At 36.2% G+C, this 18,992-nt stretch overlaps 1 protein-coding gene across 9 annotated transcripts in view; it reads left to right on the forward strand.

Annotated features, from left to right (window-relative positions):
* Positions 1–18,992, forward strand: part of KIF21A (kinesin family member 21A) — a 151,383-nt gene that overhangs the window by 66,113 nt on the left and 66,278 nt on the right. For all 9 annotated transcript variants that reach the window (XM_058743115.1, XM_058743109.1, XM_058743108.1 and 6 more), the window contains exons 2-7: positions 11,485–11,707; positions 11,837–12,019; positions 13,424–13,573; positions 14,267–14,401; positions 15,216–15,383; positions 17,724–17,839. In XM_058743115.1, the coding sequence (XP_058599098.1) occupies positions 11,485–11,707; positions 11,837–12,019; positions 13,424–13,573; positions 14,267–14,401; positions 15,216–15,383; positions 17,724–17,839 (975 nt within the window). The remainder of the gene's footprint in view (positions 1–11,484; positions 11,708–11,836; positions 12,020–13,423; positions 13,574–14,266; positions 14,402–15,215; positions 15,384–17,723; positions 17,840–18,992) is intronic.

Here is an 18,992-nt window from a genome sequence, read left to right on the forward strand (position 1 = left end):
ATCAACTTGAAGTCTTTCAGGCAGAGGAACTGAAAATCAAGAAAGGCAATTTATTACAAAGTTAGATGATAAAGCCAAACTTAATACATTAGAGTCAAAATCCAAATGCATAATTTTAAAGACATTTGCTTCTCTGAGTAGTTATAACAAACAATGGACACCTTGAAACTGCTTACTTCTGATGATATGAGGGCTTGGTTTTCATAGGCCTATTTTCAGAGGAGCCCTGATTTCATGAAGGAACCTTAGGGGCTACTATGGGTAGGGAGCCTAGTGGTGAGGAATTCCTGGAGTACTTCTAGTAGAAGTGACTTCATTATAAATTTTTTGCATATTTGGCTTTAAGACTAAGATTATGTTTGGGAGGAGAGTAGGTGCTAGAAGTAATGGCATTATGTGTGTATATGATTTGAGAAACATAGGGTGAGAGGGTCTACTACCAAATAAAGTATAAATATCACCGCTCATCATTGCTTCCAAAGTTTGGTGCTAGGCTGGCATTGTGTTACAGTCTCTTGGAAGTTTAATTAACATATTAACTTACTAATTTAAAAATATTAAAAGTAAATAGTCTGTTTTCATGTACTAACTGATTTGGTCAGGATCTTGGTGGGAGACAGATGACACATTCAGACAAAATGATTGGGGGAAGTGTGGTAGAGGATGGGTTGCACTAAGGAAACTCTAAAGGATAAGGCAGTACTCTGTTGTGAGCAACACCTACTGTTGTAGATGTCCTGATAGGAGTTGTGGCCTTTGGTAAAGGAACATGGCCCACCAACAGGATCTGGTAGGAAGGAACCAGGTGAATGAATACCTTGACCTCATTCATGCTGTACAGTGTCCTATTGGCACCTCCCACTGCTAAACTGCACTGGAAGACTAAGAGAAGAGAGTCCGTTGTTGTAGCTCATGAAGTTTAGTCTCCTAGGGCACAGAGTATGGTGAGGATGGATGAAGAATTGATCTGGAGAAGAAGACTAAAAGACATTTGGCAGAGATCCAATGTGGCTTTTGTGTGCCTTTTGGTGGCATCTTTCATCTTGCAGAGGGTGTTCCTTTTAGAAGATAATGTTTTAGTTTGGATGCTTACTTAGGTGGTGTCATAACATTTATAAAACATTCCTAAATTCTAGCCACTTTTATTATCCTGGCGCTTCTCTGCAAAGATCTATGTTATGACTGGGAACAAATGCACTTCCTGTATCTTTGTCTTTGCTTTGCCTGAACTGACCTTTCTTTCTTCTCAGCCTGGAAAATTCTAATCTCCTCTTAAGATCTAGGTCAAATATAATTTCTGCTGAAGATTTTCCTGTAACTATCGTATTCTCTTCTGACTAATCTTTATTCCATTTCTTCTTTGTATACAATATTCCATTGAACACATGCTTAATTTTCTTCCAGCTCTTTGTTTTTTTTTTTTTTTTTTCCCTCTCTGATAGCTACCTTTCTCAGGTTTTTGTTCTTGTTTTTAAAGTCCTTGCTTTACACACTGTTTGACATTTATTGGGGATTTGTTGACTCAAAGAAGTTTTCTGATGTTCTTGGGTTATAGACATGCTACCATGGACAGCCACCAGCAACAACAGAAATTTGATGAGCACTTTGAACAGTAGGTTGGTGGGTCATGTCATCACTTAAAGTGTCCCTTTTCCTTATTCCCTCAGTTTGTTGCAGTAGAAGGTCTTCAATTTTGGGGATAGAGGCTAAAGAAGAAAGCCCAGATTTTCTAAAAGTATTAATTACAGTGATGTAGAGGATTAGACTTTTCTCTAAATCCAGCATTTGGCTACTTTCTTCTTTATTTTGTCAGCCTATGTGCACTATTTCACTGTAGTTCTCTGAACATCTGACTGGTACTTAACAGAGAAAGTAGCATTTGAGGCTTCCCCTTATGAAGTACTAGTTTCCTCACTTATGAGAAAATATTGTTCAGTGTGCTGTATCCTTAGTTGAATCATAGGGATGAAAAGGTATGAGACATGGGAGTGGAAGTAAGAGAAGTCAGTGTTCCGTCATTCTCCATGCCCCACCCCCCAACTTTCTTTCTCTAATTAGCCAGTGGGGAACTGTACTTGAGGGCAATAAATCTTTGTTTTTCTAAGTGGCATTGCAAGCCAGAGACTGAGTAGGTTAGTCTAGGAATTGCAGCCCCAAACATTAATGCATATCTTTTGGTGTTTCTGAGTGAGAATAAACGAGTCAGGTGGACCACACAGAGATGAGGCCATAGGATGCATAGCTAATTATACAGATTAGGATAGGATTTCTGAGTAATTTTTAAATGTGATTCATCATTAATGGATTAAAAAGAAATGAACTTCTCTCCATTTCTTCCATTCACATAAGAGTATACTTCCTGGTCCCAGGTACATACTGCTGTGCTTTATTGTTCTTAAGCATTTTACAGAATTAATCTCTTTAATGGAATTACCGAGGTGTGTTTCTTTCTTGAATGTCTTGGAGAAATACCTTTCTTTCCACCAATTATCACTGTAATTTAAGATCCATTTCAAGAAGGGGAACTTCTTTTTGTGAACCTATGTTACTTATTATTTATGCCATGGCTGATCTCTTAAGAAAACAATTCAGCAAGGCCACAGATGGTCTACAAGTTCCTATGATTTGTCAGAAACTCTCTTCTAGAACAAAAGGTAGAGGGTTAGAGTAGACCCTTTGTTAATGTGTGCATACTAACTGGAATGGAATTAGGAGAAGATCAAAAAAGGGACCAGAAACTCCAGTGGCTCTGTTGTGGTGGCAATGGGATAGCTGTCCTGATTTTTAAGAAATGGAAGGTAGGAAATTAGTAAGTTATAGTTAACAGTAAAATATCAAATTGAACACTGGTAAGTAGCATCCAATATAATGATCATCCAAAACACTGACAAATGAGAAAAAGGCAAAGGATCTGAACAGTAGACAGATTTATTGGTGTCATGTAAGAAGAACAAAGGTGTTAACAAGGTGCCAAGTGTGCTACTTACAGATAGCTGTGAGTAAAAGAGCTACACAAAGTGGGAATCAGGTCAGATTATTGAGTAAACTGGAGAACTACCACAATCAAGTGGGGATGAGATCAGAATAACTCAAGCAAAAAAAAGAAGAGATAGTTTACAAAGACATTTAGGTAATGGAAAAATTTGTCACATTTTTGAAACTGTAGATTAAGGACATCAGTGTATTCTGACAGAATAAGAGGTTAACAATGGCCAAATGCAGAAAGGAAGACATTTGTGTGTTATTTCCCTTCTGTTTATAGGGAAAAATAAAAATACCTTGACCAGTTAGGAAAAGAAAGGCTTATTTGTTGTGATGCCTTTAATAAAACAGAGACAGAGGGATAGAAGAGGTAAGGGATAAGAGAAAGTCTGGAAGGTACTGCAAAACTACTTGTGTTTAAAAATAGAGGTTTGGGGTATATGGGTGGCTCAGTCAGTTAAGTGTCTGACACTTGGTTTCGGCTCAGGTCATGATCTCACATTTCATGAATTCGAGCCCTGCACTCTGTGCTGATGGTGTGGAGCATCACTCTTTCTTCCTCTCTCCCTGCTCCTCCCCCACTCACACTTTTGCACTCTCTCTCTCAAAATAAACAAACTTAAAAATAAATTTAAAAATATATAGGTTTGATTGCCAGCATGTTTGGACTTAGGTTAATGAGTGATGTTAGAAAAAAAAATGGTGATTGCACAAGTCCTAGGGGGTATAAATTATAATGGCATACATTTATTTATGTAAATCAGCACCCTTCAGTAACTATAAACCATTGATTAGTTATTTGTCAACATTGTAGTCACTAGCATTTAATCAAATTTAATTCAGAACAAGACGAAAATGTATTATAATAATTTATTTCCCCTTTTAAAAAAATATTAAGATCAGGCTTTAAATTTTTTTAATGTTTATTTATTTTTGAGAGAGAGAGAGAAAGAGAGAGAGAGAATATGAGTGGGGAAGGGGCAGAAAGAGAGGGAGACACAGAATCTGAAGTAGGCTCCAGGCTCTGAGCTGTGTCAGCACAGCCATGAGATCATGACCTGAGCCAAAGTCAAACGCTTAACTGACCAAGCCACCTAGACGCCCTAATTTATTTCCCCTTTTTAAAAAAGACTGTTACTCAGGAACTTGGTTCTCTTCCATTCGGATTGAAGTTTCTTTATTGGCTATATGGAGATAGTAAAAATGATGGTAATATTGAAAGGATAAAAATTCCCATTTTGACTTCTGTATGACATGTTAATATGAATAGCAGGATAATGAGGCTTGGTTGTTTATTGCTATGAAAATGTTAACTTTAGGGTTATGACTTTTCATTGCAAATGGAGGTATAACATTATTTAGCTTGATTGTCTTTGCATAGCAATAGATATTTGTATATTTGTATGTATATGTTACACATATATATCCAGGTCGTGTTCACTGATGCATTATACCTCTATTCCTTACCTAATAGTTTTACATTTAATTGTTCCTTAAAGACTCAAGGCATCCACAGGGTGTTTTGAAAAATATGGCAATAGTTTGGGAAGCCTAAGAGAAAATCATGCATACCACATTGGAAGGCTCAAATGGATTTAAAATGATAAAGGTGCCTTACAAAGGGACTGACCTGGAGAATTTTCAAGTGGTGCTGTAGCAACAATAAGAACAACACTTTATCTGTACATAGACTTTGCCACATATTATCTCATTTGTTCAACATTCTTTGAGGTGGATATTACAGTCATAATGGTACCATTTTTTAGGTAAGGAAACTGAGGCTAAGAGAGTGACTTGCCAAAGGTCCTAGTTAGTATGTAAGACATGTGAAAGTGTGAGATTCTATCCTATTTATAAGTTAACAAACTAGTCTGTTACTGTGTCATGTATAGTGGCAGAAGCCACAGATTCCTGAGTTAGGACAGAGCATTGTAAGCTTCATGATGATTTGAACTGCTTCCCAATTATCCCGCTTCCTCAGTTCATGGAGGCAATACAGGTAGGCCTGTTACATGGATGTCTTGCAAGCCATAGGGCATTGAGAAACACAAACTTGGGGATTCACTGATTTGATAGTAAGCAGGAGCAAGCTACCTCTTTGTCCAGTGGAAGGTATTATCCCTAAAGGTCGCTTGCAGTAAAATGCAACTTTGAGAAATGATTCTTTTTTTTTTTTTTTAACGTTTATTTATTTTTGAGACAGAGAGAGACAGAGCATAAATGGGGGAGGGGCAGAGAGAGAGGGAGACACAGAATCGGAAGCAGGCTCCAGGCTCTGAGCTATCAGCCCAGAGCCTGATGCGGGGCTCAACCTCACGGACCAAGAAATCATGACCTGAGCTGAAGTCGGATGCTTAACTGACTGAGCCACCCAGGCACCCCAAGAAGTGATTCTTAAAGAGAGCAGTCAGGCTCTTGTATTCTTGGCATACCCGGCAAGAATGTGCAAGGATGCTCTGGTCTCATGGTGGATTGCCTCCTCCAACAGTATGTGGCAGAATTAAACTTTAAACTCCATCTTTTTGAATTTGATGACTAAAATTCTAGCTGAACAGGTAGCAACTATAAGCCCCTCACTCCCACCCCCATATATTTATCTTCTTCTTTTTTGGTCCTATCAAGAACATCTTGAAACTAGTCCTCTTGGCTTATTTGATATACTCAGTTACTGAAACCAGTTATTGTTACTATGAAGGTAGGAACAGAAAACAGCCCAATTTAAGGAAAACTTACTGGTCCTAGTTTCAGAATCTCCCCTAATCCTTACTAGCTACTGCCACTGCAAAGAGCTGTGTTTATGTTTTTATGAATGAAGTTCCTTGTTCCTATGGCACATGTGTATTTGCTATAAAAGTTGAAGGGAATAATAGAAACCATAAAGAAATAAGGAACAAGTGGTGTAACTAATGGTGGATATAGGGGAAGAAAAGGTTGTTTATTGATACTTCTTTTAAGTCAGGATTTTTCTTTCTTTTAAAGTTTATTTATTTTTGAGAAGGAGAGAGAGAGAGAGAAGCAGAGAGAGAGAATCCCAAGCAGGCTCCACACTATCAGCATGGAGTCAGACACAGGTCTTGAACTCACAAACCATGAGATCATGACCTGAGCTGAAATCAAGAGTCAGACGCTTAACTGACTGAGCCACCCAGGTGCCCTAGGATTTTACTTTCTTAAAGGAATAATTAAAATAGAATTTGAAGTTAGAAAGGACCTTAGGGATATTAAATCTAGGTTCCCCATCTTATAGATTAGAAGATTCAGACACAGAATGGTTGAATAACTGTTCAAGATCAGGTTTCTAGTGACAGAATAAAGTGATGTAGCAATGTTATTGTGATAGTCACATGCCTGGTAGTGAAATGTTCCCCCCTTAACTAGAGCAGTTTATAGGATTCAGTTAATAAATGTTTGTTACATTACTTTGTTTTTATAATTGAAGAAGACCTATTATCTGTCCTCAATTCATTTACTAGTAGAGCAATAAGAATTCAATTTGATACCTACTATTCTAAAGTCATGTACAAATTGCATAGATTAATTCAAGCTTGGGGTGGTCAGGGGAAAGCTTTATAAAGGTACAGATGTTTGAGCTAGGTCTTGAAAAATGGTTTCTGTGCAGAGAGATGGAGGTTTGGCATTCCAAGCAAAACAAAAACCACATACTTTGGAATGGTGAATGAAAGTATATAAGTTGACCAAGAAATGATCAGTGGTTGGATGTAGCTGGATGTAACTAGAATTGAAAATGGAATGACAGGTAGAATATAGATTAGGAAAATATTAGATACCATGCTAAATAACTAAGACATTATGGGGAGGAAACACTGATATTTTAAAGGAAGTTGGCATATGAGGTGCAAAAGAAAAAGATTGGTCCAGTAATCAGAATGAGTAAAAAAAGGTCCTGTAAATTAGACTGGTGAGGTAGGATGAAGACTAAAAAGGGTCCACTTTATTTAGAAATGAAAAGTACCTCTTTCTGAGCAGTTTCAGGAGAGTGTGAGAGCAGAAGCTAAAAGGCAACTGTATGCCAAGGGAAAAATTTACATGGGGGAAAATGGAGATATTTGTTCATGTACTTTTATCTTAAAACTAAATAATGAACATTTGTATCATATTCTGTTTCAAGCCTTGAATTTTTACAACTAGGTACAATAAATTACTTTTCTGTTTTCTGTATGGCTCTTCATGGGTTTTCCCTTTCAGACCCATTGGTCATTGGTCCACAAAGGATAAAGGGTCTGTACCTCATGCTAAGAAAAAAAGCACATTCTCTAGCAAAACTGTAGCTATTTTCCATAATTGCCTTACTCTGCCTACATTCATTTCCAATGCATCATTTTTTAAAAAAACCTAAATAGAGATAGATCATCTCTATTAGCAAATTAATATTATAGGTAGAACCCACATGATTGTTGGTCTTTATAATATAATGTTGCTATATACTATGAGAATATCTTACTCTAAATATTTATGACATAGGTTTTATGCATAATTGTTTTCCTTTAAGAAGCAGATTCAAATGTTATCTACTTATATAATACACATTTTGAAAAACTTGCAAGGCCGTGTTACTATTTCTTAGTGTTAATGTTAACCAAAATGTTAACACTGATTATGTCTTAGTGTTGGGATTAGATGAATGTGTTTAATGTTCTTATTTTTATATAAAAATACTAAGAAATGAGGTATTTCAAAATATTTAATAAATGTCAGATTCTGTTTTTAGTCTGTTATTTCCCAGAAGGGTTGATATATTTTGTTTGTATATAATTTCAAATTATAGTTTTGAGATTGAAATTTGTAGCTGGGTGAATTTCAAACTCTTCACATTATTAAAGTAGGTGAATTGGCATGGGTTAGAACTTCATGGGAGAATTCTTGACTTGAGTATAAATTTAAGGAGTTGTAGTGTTTAAAATACTAATATCTGAAGGGGAATTGAAAGGGTGAATATATTTCTAACCTTTGAAGTATAGTCAACCTCCAATTGTCTACATGTGTAGGAGACTATCCCCTTCTAGGTGGGAGTTTCTCAGACTTGCCAGGAAACTGCCATTTGCCTGGATCCAGCTGAAAAGAATCCCACCCAACTTGGTGGTTTTTAAAACCACTCTCCGCTCCCATGCAAATGGGTGGAACTGCACATCATTCATGCTTCAAACACAATCCTCCTTGCCATTAGCAAGGATAAGAATCAGATGAATAGAGTTTAGGAGATTAAGTTCTGAATGGTATTGACATTCTAAAATTGGCTGTCATATCTGCAATTCAAATAGCATCTACATTCCTTTGTTATGTTAAAATGAAATTAAAAGTATCTTAATAGCCAAATAAGTTAGCCTATGGTTATAATAATTTACTTAAAATTAATGAGGCACTGATTTCAGATAGTAGCCCAGTGCTCATTTTCATTTAGACAGTTTGTGTTTATTTTTATCTCTTTTATTACATGGGATTTGTTAAGCTTCACAGAACTGCTATAAAGAAGGGAGAGAGCAGAGTCCTGGGGGCATGAGGTCTAGAGAGAAAGCCTGTGTTCACATATGACTTTATGTTGGAATGCAAGGAGCAAAAGCTTTCCAAAGATGTGAAATTTAATTTTTTTTTTTTTAATGTTTTTTATTTTTATTTTTGGGACAGAGAGAGACAGAGCACGAACGGGGGAGGGGCAGAGAGAGAGGGAGACACAGAATCGGAAACAGGCTCCAGGCTCCGAGCCGGCAGCCCAGAGCCTGACGCGGGGCTCGAACTCAAGGACCGCGAGATCGTGACCTGGCTGAAGTCGGACGCTTAACCGACTGCGCCACCCAGGCGCCCCGAAAGATGTGAAATTTAAATAGAGACTGAAAACATGTGGTGTTCAGGCTGGAAAAGGAGTTAGGAATTGAGAGGCTGGGGAAGTGTCCAGGAGAAGAGAGCAGTATATTTGAAGGTAGAGAGAGCATAGCTTGTTAGTAAAACTGGTTAAAAATAAGCCATCACTGCCACCACTATCGACAACCAAATCCTTTATTTCAGAGATGAAGCAAGGCAAGAGGAGAGACCGCAGAGGGATTTAGGGATGTACTGAATGATTTTAAGCAAGGTAGTGACCTGATCAACTTCATATTTTACAAATATCACTGATACTGCAACATGTAGAACAGATTGGTGGGGGAAAGAATTGACATAGGCAGGCTAGTGAGGAGACTTGCAATAATCCAAGTAAGAGATAATGGTGGTGTTGATGGGGAAGGAAAGAAACTGGTGGGCTCTTGACTATTTCAGAGATAATTAATAGTTCTTGGAGATCAATTAAGTAGATGGAATAGGAAAGGGAGAGTAATTGAGGTTGACTCTCCTATTTTTAGCTTGGCATCAGTCAGGATGGTGATTCTCCCAAGGAGGTTGGGGATTTTGTTACAGTTTTCATACCATGATTGGATGAAGTAAGATAGGAAAAAAAGAGTTTGGAAAGAAGAGACCACTCATCAAGAAAACATGGAACCAGGAAGCCAAAGCTACTACTACATTAGCTGTTTCTGGTTGTAGCTTCATGTAAGAAACCCCTTTTTAATTTGTTATATCATTTTATTTTTATAGCAGTACATAAATATTATTTTCCTTTCCCCCTTTTTAATAATACAGTATCCTGCAGTCAAATAGTGTTAGATCTAAAAGAAACCTTGGAAATTATAGTTTCTATCCCAGATGAGGAAATTGAAGTTCTGAGAGAAAGACTGCATGATAGCTGTGGAGTGACAGAAGTAGTTAAATCCAGATCTTCTAATGGCTACTCTCTTGTTCTTTCTACAGTATCTAGCCAGCTCCATGTTGATTATTGTGTTCCATTAAAACAAATAAGTGAAATTGAAGACTTGATGAAAGAAGAATAGCATTATCACAGAGGAAAGAAAAAAAATACATAAATGTATTGTTAGCACATTTTTTTTTTGTAGTATGGAATTCTATTTTAGATAACCAAGGTTGCAGAAATTCAGTCCCTTCTCATTATTATCTTCCCTATCATTCCATTGACCTTCTATCCTGATGAACCTGAAAGGGTTAAACTTTAGGCAATCTGGACTTATGTTTTGTTTTATTTCTATCTAGTAAATTGATGAACCCATTCCACTTCTATCGACCCCATTTAAAAAAAACAAAAACAAATTCAGATCTCAAAAATTAAGAATGTGGAACCAGATTCCTTTAAAATCCTTTCTTTGGTCTGTCTTTATCATTTTATGTTTTCCATTGCTGGTTGTCTTTACTTTCTCCTTAAACTGCTTCTCTTTCATCATGGCAAATAGGAACCTTTTAAAAAACCTAGGTACAGTGAGTGATGTATATGTCCAAGATAGTCCCTTTTATAGATTAAATATAATAGGGCCATATTTTGGTTTGTTCTGTTAGCAACATATCACCATCTTTACTTTTCTTCTTTGAAAATAGGCCTTGAAATCAGAAAGAGAAGCAGAAGAGGAGGGTCCTAGAATCTGGAGCAGATGGGGGTGGGTGTAGGGTGGGTATAATGCTGTGGTTTTCCCAATAGCGGGAGGATACCCTAGGAGATGTGCTTGATGATTTACTGGGTTTTGGAGAGAAGATAGTGGAACTTCTCTTTGTATTCCTCTTTAATTTCTTTCTTTACAATATTCTGCTTTTGTGTATATCATAATACATGATATATCAATACAGTACATGCATATCATTTATTATGAATATATATACATATATGTTGTTCTAGTGTGCTTCAGGATGTTAAGCTGACAGAAGGAAGTGGTTAAATAAGTTTGGAAACCATTGGTGAGGAATTTGCAAAAAAGATAAGTCAAGGGCATCAAGATAAAGATTATATTTTTAATTTTTCACTTTTGGGTATTGTTTTCCCTGGAAATAAAGAGAAGAAATTTAAAACAAAAACAACTAGACACAGCATTTTGGAGGCAGAATTTATTTAACTGAATCTTTACCTATTACAGAGTTATGGAAGAGTGTTCACCCACAAAAGTATTTAATTTTAAGATTAATTTTATTCTTGTTCATGATTTTTGGGGATTGTCAAGTAACTCATTCTGAAATAGACTCAGTATAATTAATTTATTTAAACTTTTCAACTGAAGGAACAGTAGTAGATTACATTAGTGTTTTAAAAATATTTGGCTAGGGGCGCCTGGGTGGCTCAGCGGGTTAAGCGTCCAATTTTGGCTCAGGTCATTATCTCCCAGTTCGAGTTTGAACTCTGTGTCAGTCTCTGAGCTGTTAGCACAGACAGATCATGTCCCGCTTCAGATCCTGTGATCCTGTGTCTCCTTGTCTGTACTCCCTCACTTGTGCTCTGTCTCTCTCTCTTTCTCAAAAAATAAAATAAATAAAATAAAATAAAATAAAATAAAATAAAATAAAATAAAATAAAATAAAAAATAAAAAGGTTTGGCTAAGAATTTTTAAGTCCTTTTTTTTCCAGTTTTTTTTTCCAATTCATTTTAATTAATTTCTTTCCCTGATTATTTCTCACAGAATAAGACCACAACTTGCCAAAGAGAAGATTGAAGGATGCCATATTTGTACATCTGTCACACCAGGAGAACCTCAGGTCTTCCTAGGGAAAGATAAAGCTTTTACTTTTGATTATGTGTTTGACATTGACTCTCAGCAAGAGCAGATCTATACTCAATGTATAGAAAAACTAATTGAAGGTTGTTTTGAAGGATACAATGCTACAGTTTTTGCCTATGGACAGGTAAGTACCAAATTATTTTCATAGAAGCTATAACTTCGCAGAAGTGTCAGTTCAGTTGCATTTTTAGTTTTGTTTCTTTAAGTTATATTATTACACTAAGCATGCATTTTTCTTTGTTCTTTTATTCAGACTGGAGCTGGAAAAACATACACAATGGGAACAGGATTTGATGTTAACATCATCGAGGAAGAACAGGGTATTATTTCTCGTGCTGTTAAACACCTTTTCAAGAGTATTGAAGAAAAAAAACACACTGCAATTAAAAACGGGCTTCCTCCTCCAGATTTTAAAGTGAATGCCCAATTCTTAGAGGTAATAATCTAAGTGTGTCATTAGTTTCCTTTTACATCTTATCCTTAAGACCATAGCCCTTATGATTTTATACTCCCAGTTTGTAGTATAGTATTTGACACTTAGTGCTTGATAAATGACATCTGAGTAAACTAATAGGTAGTAGTAATAGGTAGTAGTAACAATAGATAATAAGTAATAAGTATTCATGTTAGTATTAAAAGTTATAAACACTTGACCAGTGTTCATACAATAAAACAATTAATATTGTTTATTTCAGACTCTATCTTATAATTACTGTTATACTGTAGGTAGGCTCACAAAGCTCTGGGAACTCAGTGACTAAAAAGGAGGGAAGGTATGTGGAATAGTGAATTCAGGCTGTAGCACTAGCTGGGCTGCAAAAGCTGGTATTCCTGCTAGGATGTCCATAGATTGGGGCAGGTTTCGATTAATTTAGGGCAGTCTAGTGTGGTGGGAGGGACATGACAGTAAGAGGACATCTAGGATTTGAGCACTATTGCAGTTAGGTGGATGGCAACATTATAATTCTAGGTGCTCGGTCCAAAGAGGCTTCTAGTCTAGTTCTAGTCTAGATTACCTGAGCTAATCATTTTGATCATTAATTAAATTGTTCAGCATTATATAGCACAAAATAGAAAATGTAATTCAAATTTAACGTCAGTTATCTTACTGCTGGTTTTAATGGACATCCCAATTTAGTAAAAACTAAGAATAATGTAATTATTTACATTATGTATTTCTGCGAAAAGAAAGGTAATAAATAGTGGAAAACAAAAAGACATAGCGTTCTTGTGTCTTCCCTTTCACCCTCCAAAATGTTGTTAGGCATTGTGACTTTAAGTATATCATTAGAAAAATAGGTATATGAATCCTCTTCTAAGGTTGTGGGTCAATCTTCTTAGCCACTATTAATACAGAAACACTAATATTGCTGACCTTGGAAAAATACTAAGTGTTAATTTTTAGATACAGTAAGAAATGTGGTAGGGCAACAGGAAATATTTTTAACTGAAGTGGTAAAAATTCTTAAAAATTTCCCTAAGCTTAGGATTTTTCTGCATTTGGTATTTCTAAGTTTACTTGTATTTATAAATATTTGTTTATCTCTTGCAAATGATTAATAGATCATTTTAGCTAGTCTTCAACTCATTAGTCATGATTAAGTCATTTACTTTTCTTACTCTTATAAAGAAATCTGGCACTTATTTGTATTTGTAATAATAACACAAATTTTTGTTTGTATTATATTTATTTTATTTATTTATTTGTATTATTTTTATGTGTTATTTTAGAGATATGTTATTATGAAGACATTCTAAGATATGTTTGAAAGATATGCACTGTATGTTAATAACCATGAGACAATTTCTGCTGAAATTAAGCTTATAATTTTTTTTGTAGCTATACAATGAAGAGGTTCTTGACTTATTTGATACCACTCGTGATATTGATGCAAAAAATAAAAAATCAAATATAAGAATTCATGAAGATTCAACTGGAGGAATTTATACTGTGGGAGTCACAACACGTACTGTGAATACAGAATCAGAGGTGACATTTATGTTAAAGTTAAAATAGAGCATATTTAATTTTATTTGATATCAACTTTATTGCTAGTTTGCTTAAGATCAGGATATGAAATTTATATCCTTATATGTAATATGGAGTTAAAGTCTTGTCTTCTTTTCCAATATTTATATCCAATTTATATCAGGATTTTATTATATAAAATGTCACAGTTATGGTAAAGTCAGTACATTTATCATAGCATCAAAAGAATCTAAGAGAAAGTTTTCTTTCACAGACAGAGAAAGAGAGTTAGATCATTGAAGGTGGACAATGAGACCCCAATTTTTTTGTACCTTTTGCTGCTACATATGTAGGACTATATCATGGTTCCTAAAGGGAAACTATTAAGAAAAATTACAGAAAAAATATTTCAGGAGAGGATACAGAAGGGCCTAAATAATTCAAGTTGTTGCTCAGTTTGTTCCAAAGTGTTCTTCTGTAACAGTTTTGGAATAGAAGCTGCAGATGTCAGCAAATGACAAACAATGGAATCTCAGTGTTTTCTCCTATTAAAAAAATAATACACTATTATACTATAAAGTTCAGCTCAAAAAGTGCCTGTAACTGAAATAATATGAAAATCATATGGTAGGTTGGGACAGTAGCTCCGATTTCTGATCATATGGTATCATGTTTAAAGATTGTTCAAATAAAATCTGTCTTTCCCTTTTCCAGATGATGCAGTGTTTGAAACTGGGTGCTCTATCCCGGACCACTGCTAGTACCCAGATGAATGTTCAGAGCTCACGTTCACATGCCATATTTACCATTCACTTGTGTCAAACCAGAATGTGTCCCCAGATAGATGCTGTGAGTTTTTAGTTCTAATTTCTTAAACTTGCAGGCTTCGTTTTCCTAAACATCCACATAAATCCCAGGAGAGTACACTTGAACCAAATTTAGTTTGGCTAATTGTTCCTTTTCCTTTTTTTAATTTTTTTAAATTAAAAAAAATTTTTTTTTAATGTTTATTTTTTTCCGAGTTAGAGAGACAGAGCATGAGTGGGGGAGGGGCAGAGAGAGAGGGAGACACAGAATCCGAAGCAGTCTCCAGGCTCCAGGTGGTCAGCACAAAGCCCGATGTGGGGCTCGAACTCACAAACCGTGAGATCATGACCTGAGCTGAAGTCGGACGCTCAACCGACTGAGCCACCCAGGCGCCCCTAATAGTTCCTTTTCCTAATGAGGTGTCTTTGATCCTATTCAAACTGAAGCTGGCCAACTGTGTAAGATTTTGAAATAAAAAATTGGTATGTGTCTGCAGCAACCATAAAGCAAGCTGTGGCTTTATGGTGATGGATGTAGTCATCTGAGACCCTTTCCTTTTGAGGACTGTGTATTACAGGTTTCTCTTCATCAACATAAACAAAGCCTCAGTTCATATCAGCTGGTTTCTGATTGTCAAGCTCCTTTCTATCTTTGTCTAGCCTTCTAATTGCCAGTAGATTTTTTTTGCACTTACATTTATTTGGCTATTTGCCTATTTTTCAATATTATATGTATTAGAGGTATATTTATATTTAACTTATTTAATATATAATATGTTTAATGAGGGCAAGGTGGGGTTGGAGGATATTTAGTGTCACATTAATAAAATATTTTTTATTATATTCCTCAATTGCAGGAAAACGTGACTGACAATAAGGTGATTTCTGAATCATCACAGATGAATGAATTTGAAACCTTGACTGCAAAGTTCCATTTTGTTGATCTGGCAGGATCAGAAAGACTGAAGCGTACTGGAGCTACAGGCGAGAGGGCAAAAGAAGGCATTTCCATCAACTGTGGACTTGTAAGACTGAGACTACAGCTTTGTGTTGAGAATATATCAGGGCTTTTCTATTGTCCTTTCCCCTTTTGTAATACATAATACCCAAGTGGAAATCCTTCATACACTGAGCTGAGAAATGAAAGTTACAGTAAACTTATAAACTTAGGAGTAATGTACTGAATTCTGATCTCCTCACATTATAAGCTTTTTTTCTTCAAAACATTGCTAATTTTCAGGGCGCCTGGGTGGTTCAGTCAGTTAAGTGTCTGACTTCGACTTGGGTCATGATCTCACAGTTTGAGAGTTCAAGCCCCATGTTGGGCTCTGTGCTGACAGCTCAGAGCCTGGAGCCTGCTTCAGATTCTCTCTCTCTCTCTCTCTCTCTCTCTCTCTCTCTCTCTGCTCCTCCCTGACTCAGGCTCTCTCTCTCTCAAAAATAAACATTAAAAAAAGATTTAAAAAATTATAAAAAAAAACATTGCTAATTTTCATGTGTGTAAATTAGTGGGGTTAAGTTTTATGCCATATATGCAGAAAAGAATACATATAGTGAAAATGATTTTTAAAATTCTTCCCACCTTTAGGGGCCCCTGGGTGGCTCAGTCGGTTAAGCATTAAGCATCCGACTTTGGCTCAGGTCATGATCTCACAGTTGATGGGTTCTAGCCCCATGTCGGTCTCTGCCGACAGCTCAGAGCCTGGAGCCTGCTTCTGATTCTGTGTCTCCTTCTCTCTCTGCCCCTCCCCCACTTGTGCTCTGTCTCTCTGTCTCTCAAAAATAAATAAATTTAAAAAAAATTTAATTCTTCCCAACTTTAAAAATTTATTGTCAAAATTAATATTTTAATATTCAGTATTAAAGTTTTTGCTAACATTTATGACAGTCACTTTATTTTTGGAATTACAATCAATTTTTTTAAAGTAATGATTGTTTTTAAAATGAGAACTTCCCTAGATTATATAGGAATTAGTTTTAATACCATGCCACCTAGTGGTGTTTTTCGTTGCAAAGCACCTTGTGTGTGCTAGCATAATGCTTTTGTTATATGGAAGAAAAAGTTTTAAGGGCAGGTTTTTGTATAATAAATCTTTTCCTGTTGACTTCATTATAAAATGGACATTTGTTCCTGTATAAATGTAATAGCATCCCTAAACTTCTGTGATGTAGACAGCATCGGGTTCTGTGTTTTCTGCATTGTTTCTTTCCCTCCCTTCCTACAGCTGGGGACTCCAATCAAATGGTCCTATTTTGCTAGTAATTGCAGCCCCTTGGTGTGGAAATTAACAACCAAGGCTGAGTAAAGAGAGCCAGACCTCCAAACTCCCAACACCCAGCTTGATGCTTCCATCATATGGTTGAATGTTGTGTGAAAGGGAGTCACCTGGATCCTGGACTTTGCGTATTGATCTGAATTTCTTAGGAAATAAATACATAGTGGAATTGCCATTTGTGGTGTCAGGAAAAAACAAAAGTCGCTGATCTCTTTTCCTGTTTAGGCCACTGAAGCATGTTCAGATGTATCTGGTAGAGTTCCAGTGTGGCCAGTGGTTAGAACTGAAGCTTCTCTGGAAAAGGGCCTCTAAGACTCAATGTAATACTGATGTTGGTCTCTGCAGGATCCACTGGCCCTGACAAAGACTTGGTTATGGCTCTTTGCCTTACTGAAGGCGGGTGTGACCAAAGTGGAGGACAGTGCTTATGCTGTAGGTGCTAGTTTAGTTTTAGTGCAGTAAGAAAAACAGTAGGAGCGGCAGGAGGTGTGACTAGACAGTTTAATAATTTGACCTACTTTTAAAATATTGGGTGCTTAGCACATAGATTCATTGTATTTCTTAAGACAGCTATACTTGTGTTAGGAACACCTTGTTCAGAGAAATCATACTGATATTTTTGTTATGCTTGAAGAAGATTTTGTCTTACCATAAGGAAGCTGTATTACAATAAGAACATTTCATGAATCTGTTGAACTAACTAAACACTTTATTTCTTCATTGAGTTGAGAACAACTTGAAACATGAATTGACAATTTTCTGGGGATACAACCTGATGCTCTTATAATTCTAGGGATGGTTATTCGTCACCAATTTTATAGCATTTCTGTTTTTAAAGAAAATCCCTGAGTAGAAGTTTAAGTATTTGTGAGTTACAGGTATATTATAGTCTAAATTTTGAGTGGTGTCAGTTTTTAGTAGTTAATATAGAAAACTTGGAAGTATACTTCATTTTTCAAAATACAAATGTGAAACAAAACCAAACATAGATGTTCTCAGTTCTGTCTCTGCATTATTCTCTATAAGCTTTTTTATTTAAAGGTGTTATAATTACTAAAATTTTATCACTTTCTTCTCTCTCTGTTTTAGTTGGCACTTGGCAATGTAATAAGCGCACTGGGAGATAAGAGCAAGAGGGCCACCCATGTGCCCTATAGAGATTCTAAACTGACAAGACTGCTGCAGGATTCCCTCGGGGGGAATAGGTATGCAAAAGTGATTATCCTCCATATTCCTGAATTTCAACTACTCATTAATTTTAAAGTAAATTTGTAAGTTGATTTGTGACAATCGTTTTTATTATAAAGCAAATTAATAGAATGAGGAACTAATAATTTGTAAGTACCTAAAATGCGTGAGTCCTTTTGTATGTGGTTATTTCACAGAATCCTTAATAACATCCCCTGAGGTAGTGTTACTGTTCCTATTTTACAGAAAAGGAAATTGAAATCCAGAGAGGTTGAGTCATTTATTCCAAGTCACTTGGCTTGTAAGCCTAATAAAATTTTGTTGAAAAGTAAATGCTGTCTTTTTTTTTTTTTTAATATATGAAATTTATTGTCAAATTGGTTTCCATACAACACCCAGTGCTCATCCCAAAAGGTGGCCTCCTCAATACCCATCACCCACCCTCCCCTCCCTCCCACCCCCCATCAACCCTCAGTTTGTTCTGTTTTTAAGAGTCTCTTATGCTTTGGCTCTCTCCCACTCTAACCTCTTTTTTTTTTTTTTTTCGCTTCCCCTCCCCCATGGGTTTCTGTTAAGTTACTAAGGATCCACATAAGAGTGAAACCATATGGTATCTTTCTTTCTCTGTATGGCTTATTTCACTTAGCATCACACTCTCCAGTTCCATCCACGTTGCTACAAAAGGCCATATTTCATTCTTAAATATGAATGCCACGTAGTATTCCATTGTGTATATAAACCACAATTTCTTTATCCATTCATTGCCACGTAGTATTCCATTGTGTATATAAACCACAATTTCTTTATCCATTCATCAGTTGATGGACATTTAGGCTCTTTCCATCATTTGGCTATTGTTGAGAGTGCTGCTATAAACATTGGGGTACAAGTGCCCCTATGCATCCGTACTCCTGTATCCCTTGGGTAAATTCCTAGCAGTGCTATTGCTGGGTCATAGGGTAGGTCTATTTTTAATTTTCTGAGGAACCTCCACACTGCTTTCCAGAGCGGCTGCACCAATTTGCATTCCCACCAACAGTGCAAGAGGGTTCCCGTTTCTCCACATCCTCTCCAGCATCTATAGTCTCCTGATTTGTTCATTTTGGCCACTCTGGCGTGAGGTGATATCTGAGTGTGGTTTTGATTTGTATTGCCCTGATAAGGAGCGAC

The sequence above is a fragment of the Neofelis nebulosa genome, chromosome 8, assembly GCF_028018385.1.
Source record: "Neofelis nebulosa isolate mNeoNeb1 chromosome 8, mNeoNeb1.pri, whole genome shotgun sequence".
In the NCBI taxonomy this organism is placed as follows: domain Eukaryota; kingdom Metazoa; phylum Chordata; class Mammalia; order Carnivora; family Felidae; genus Neofelis; species Neofelis nebulosa.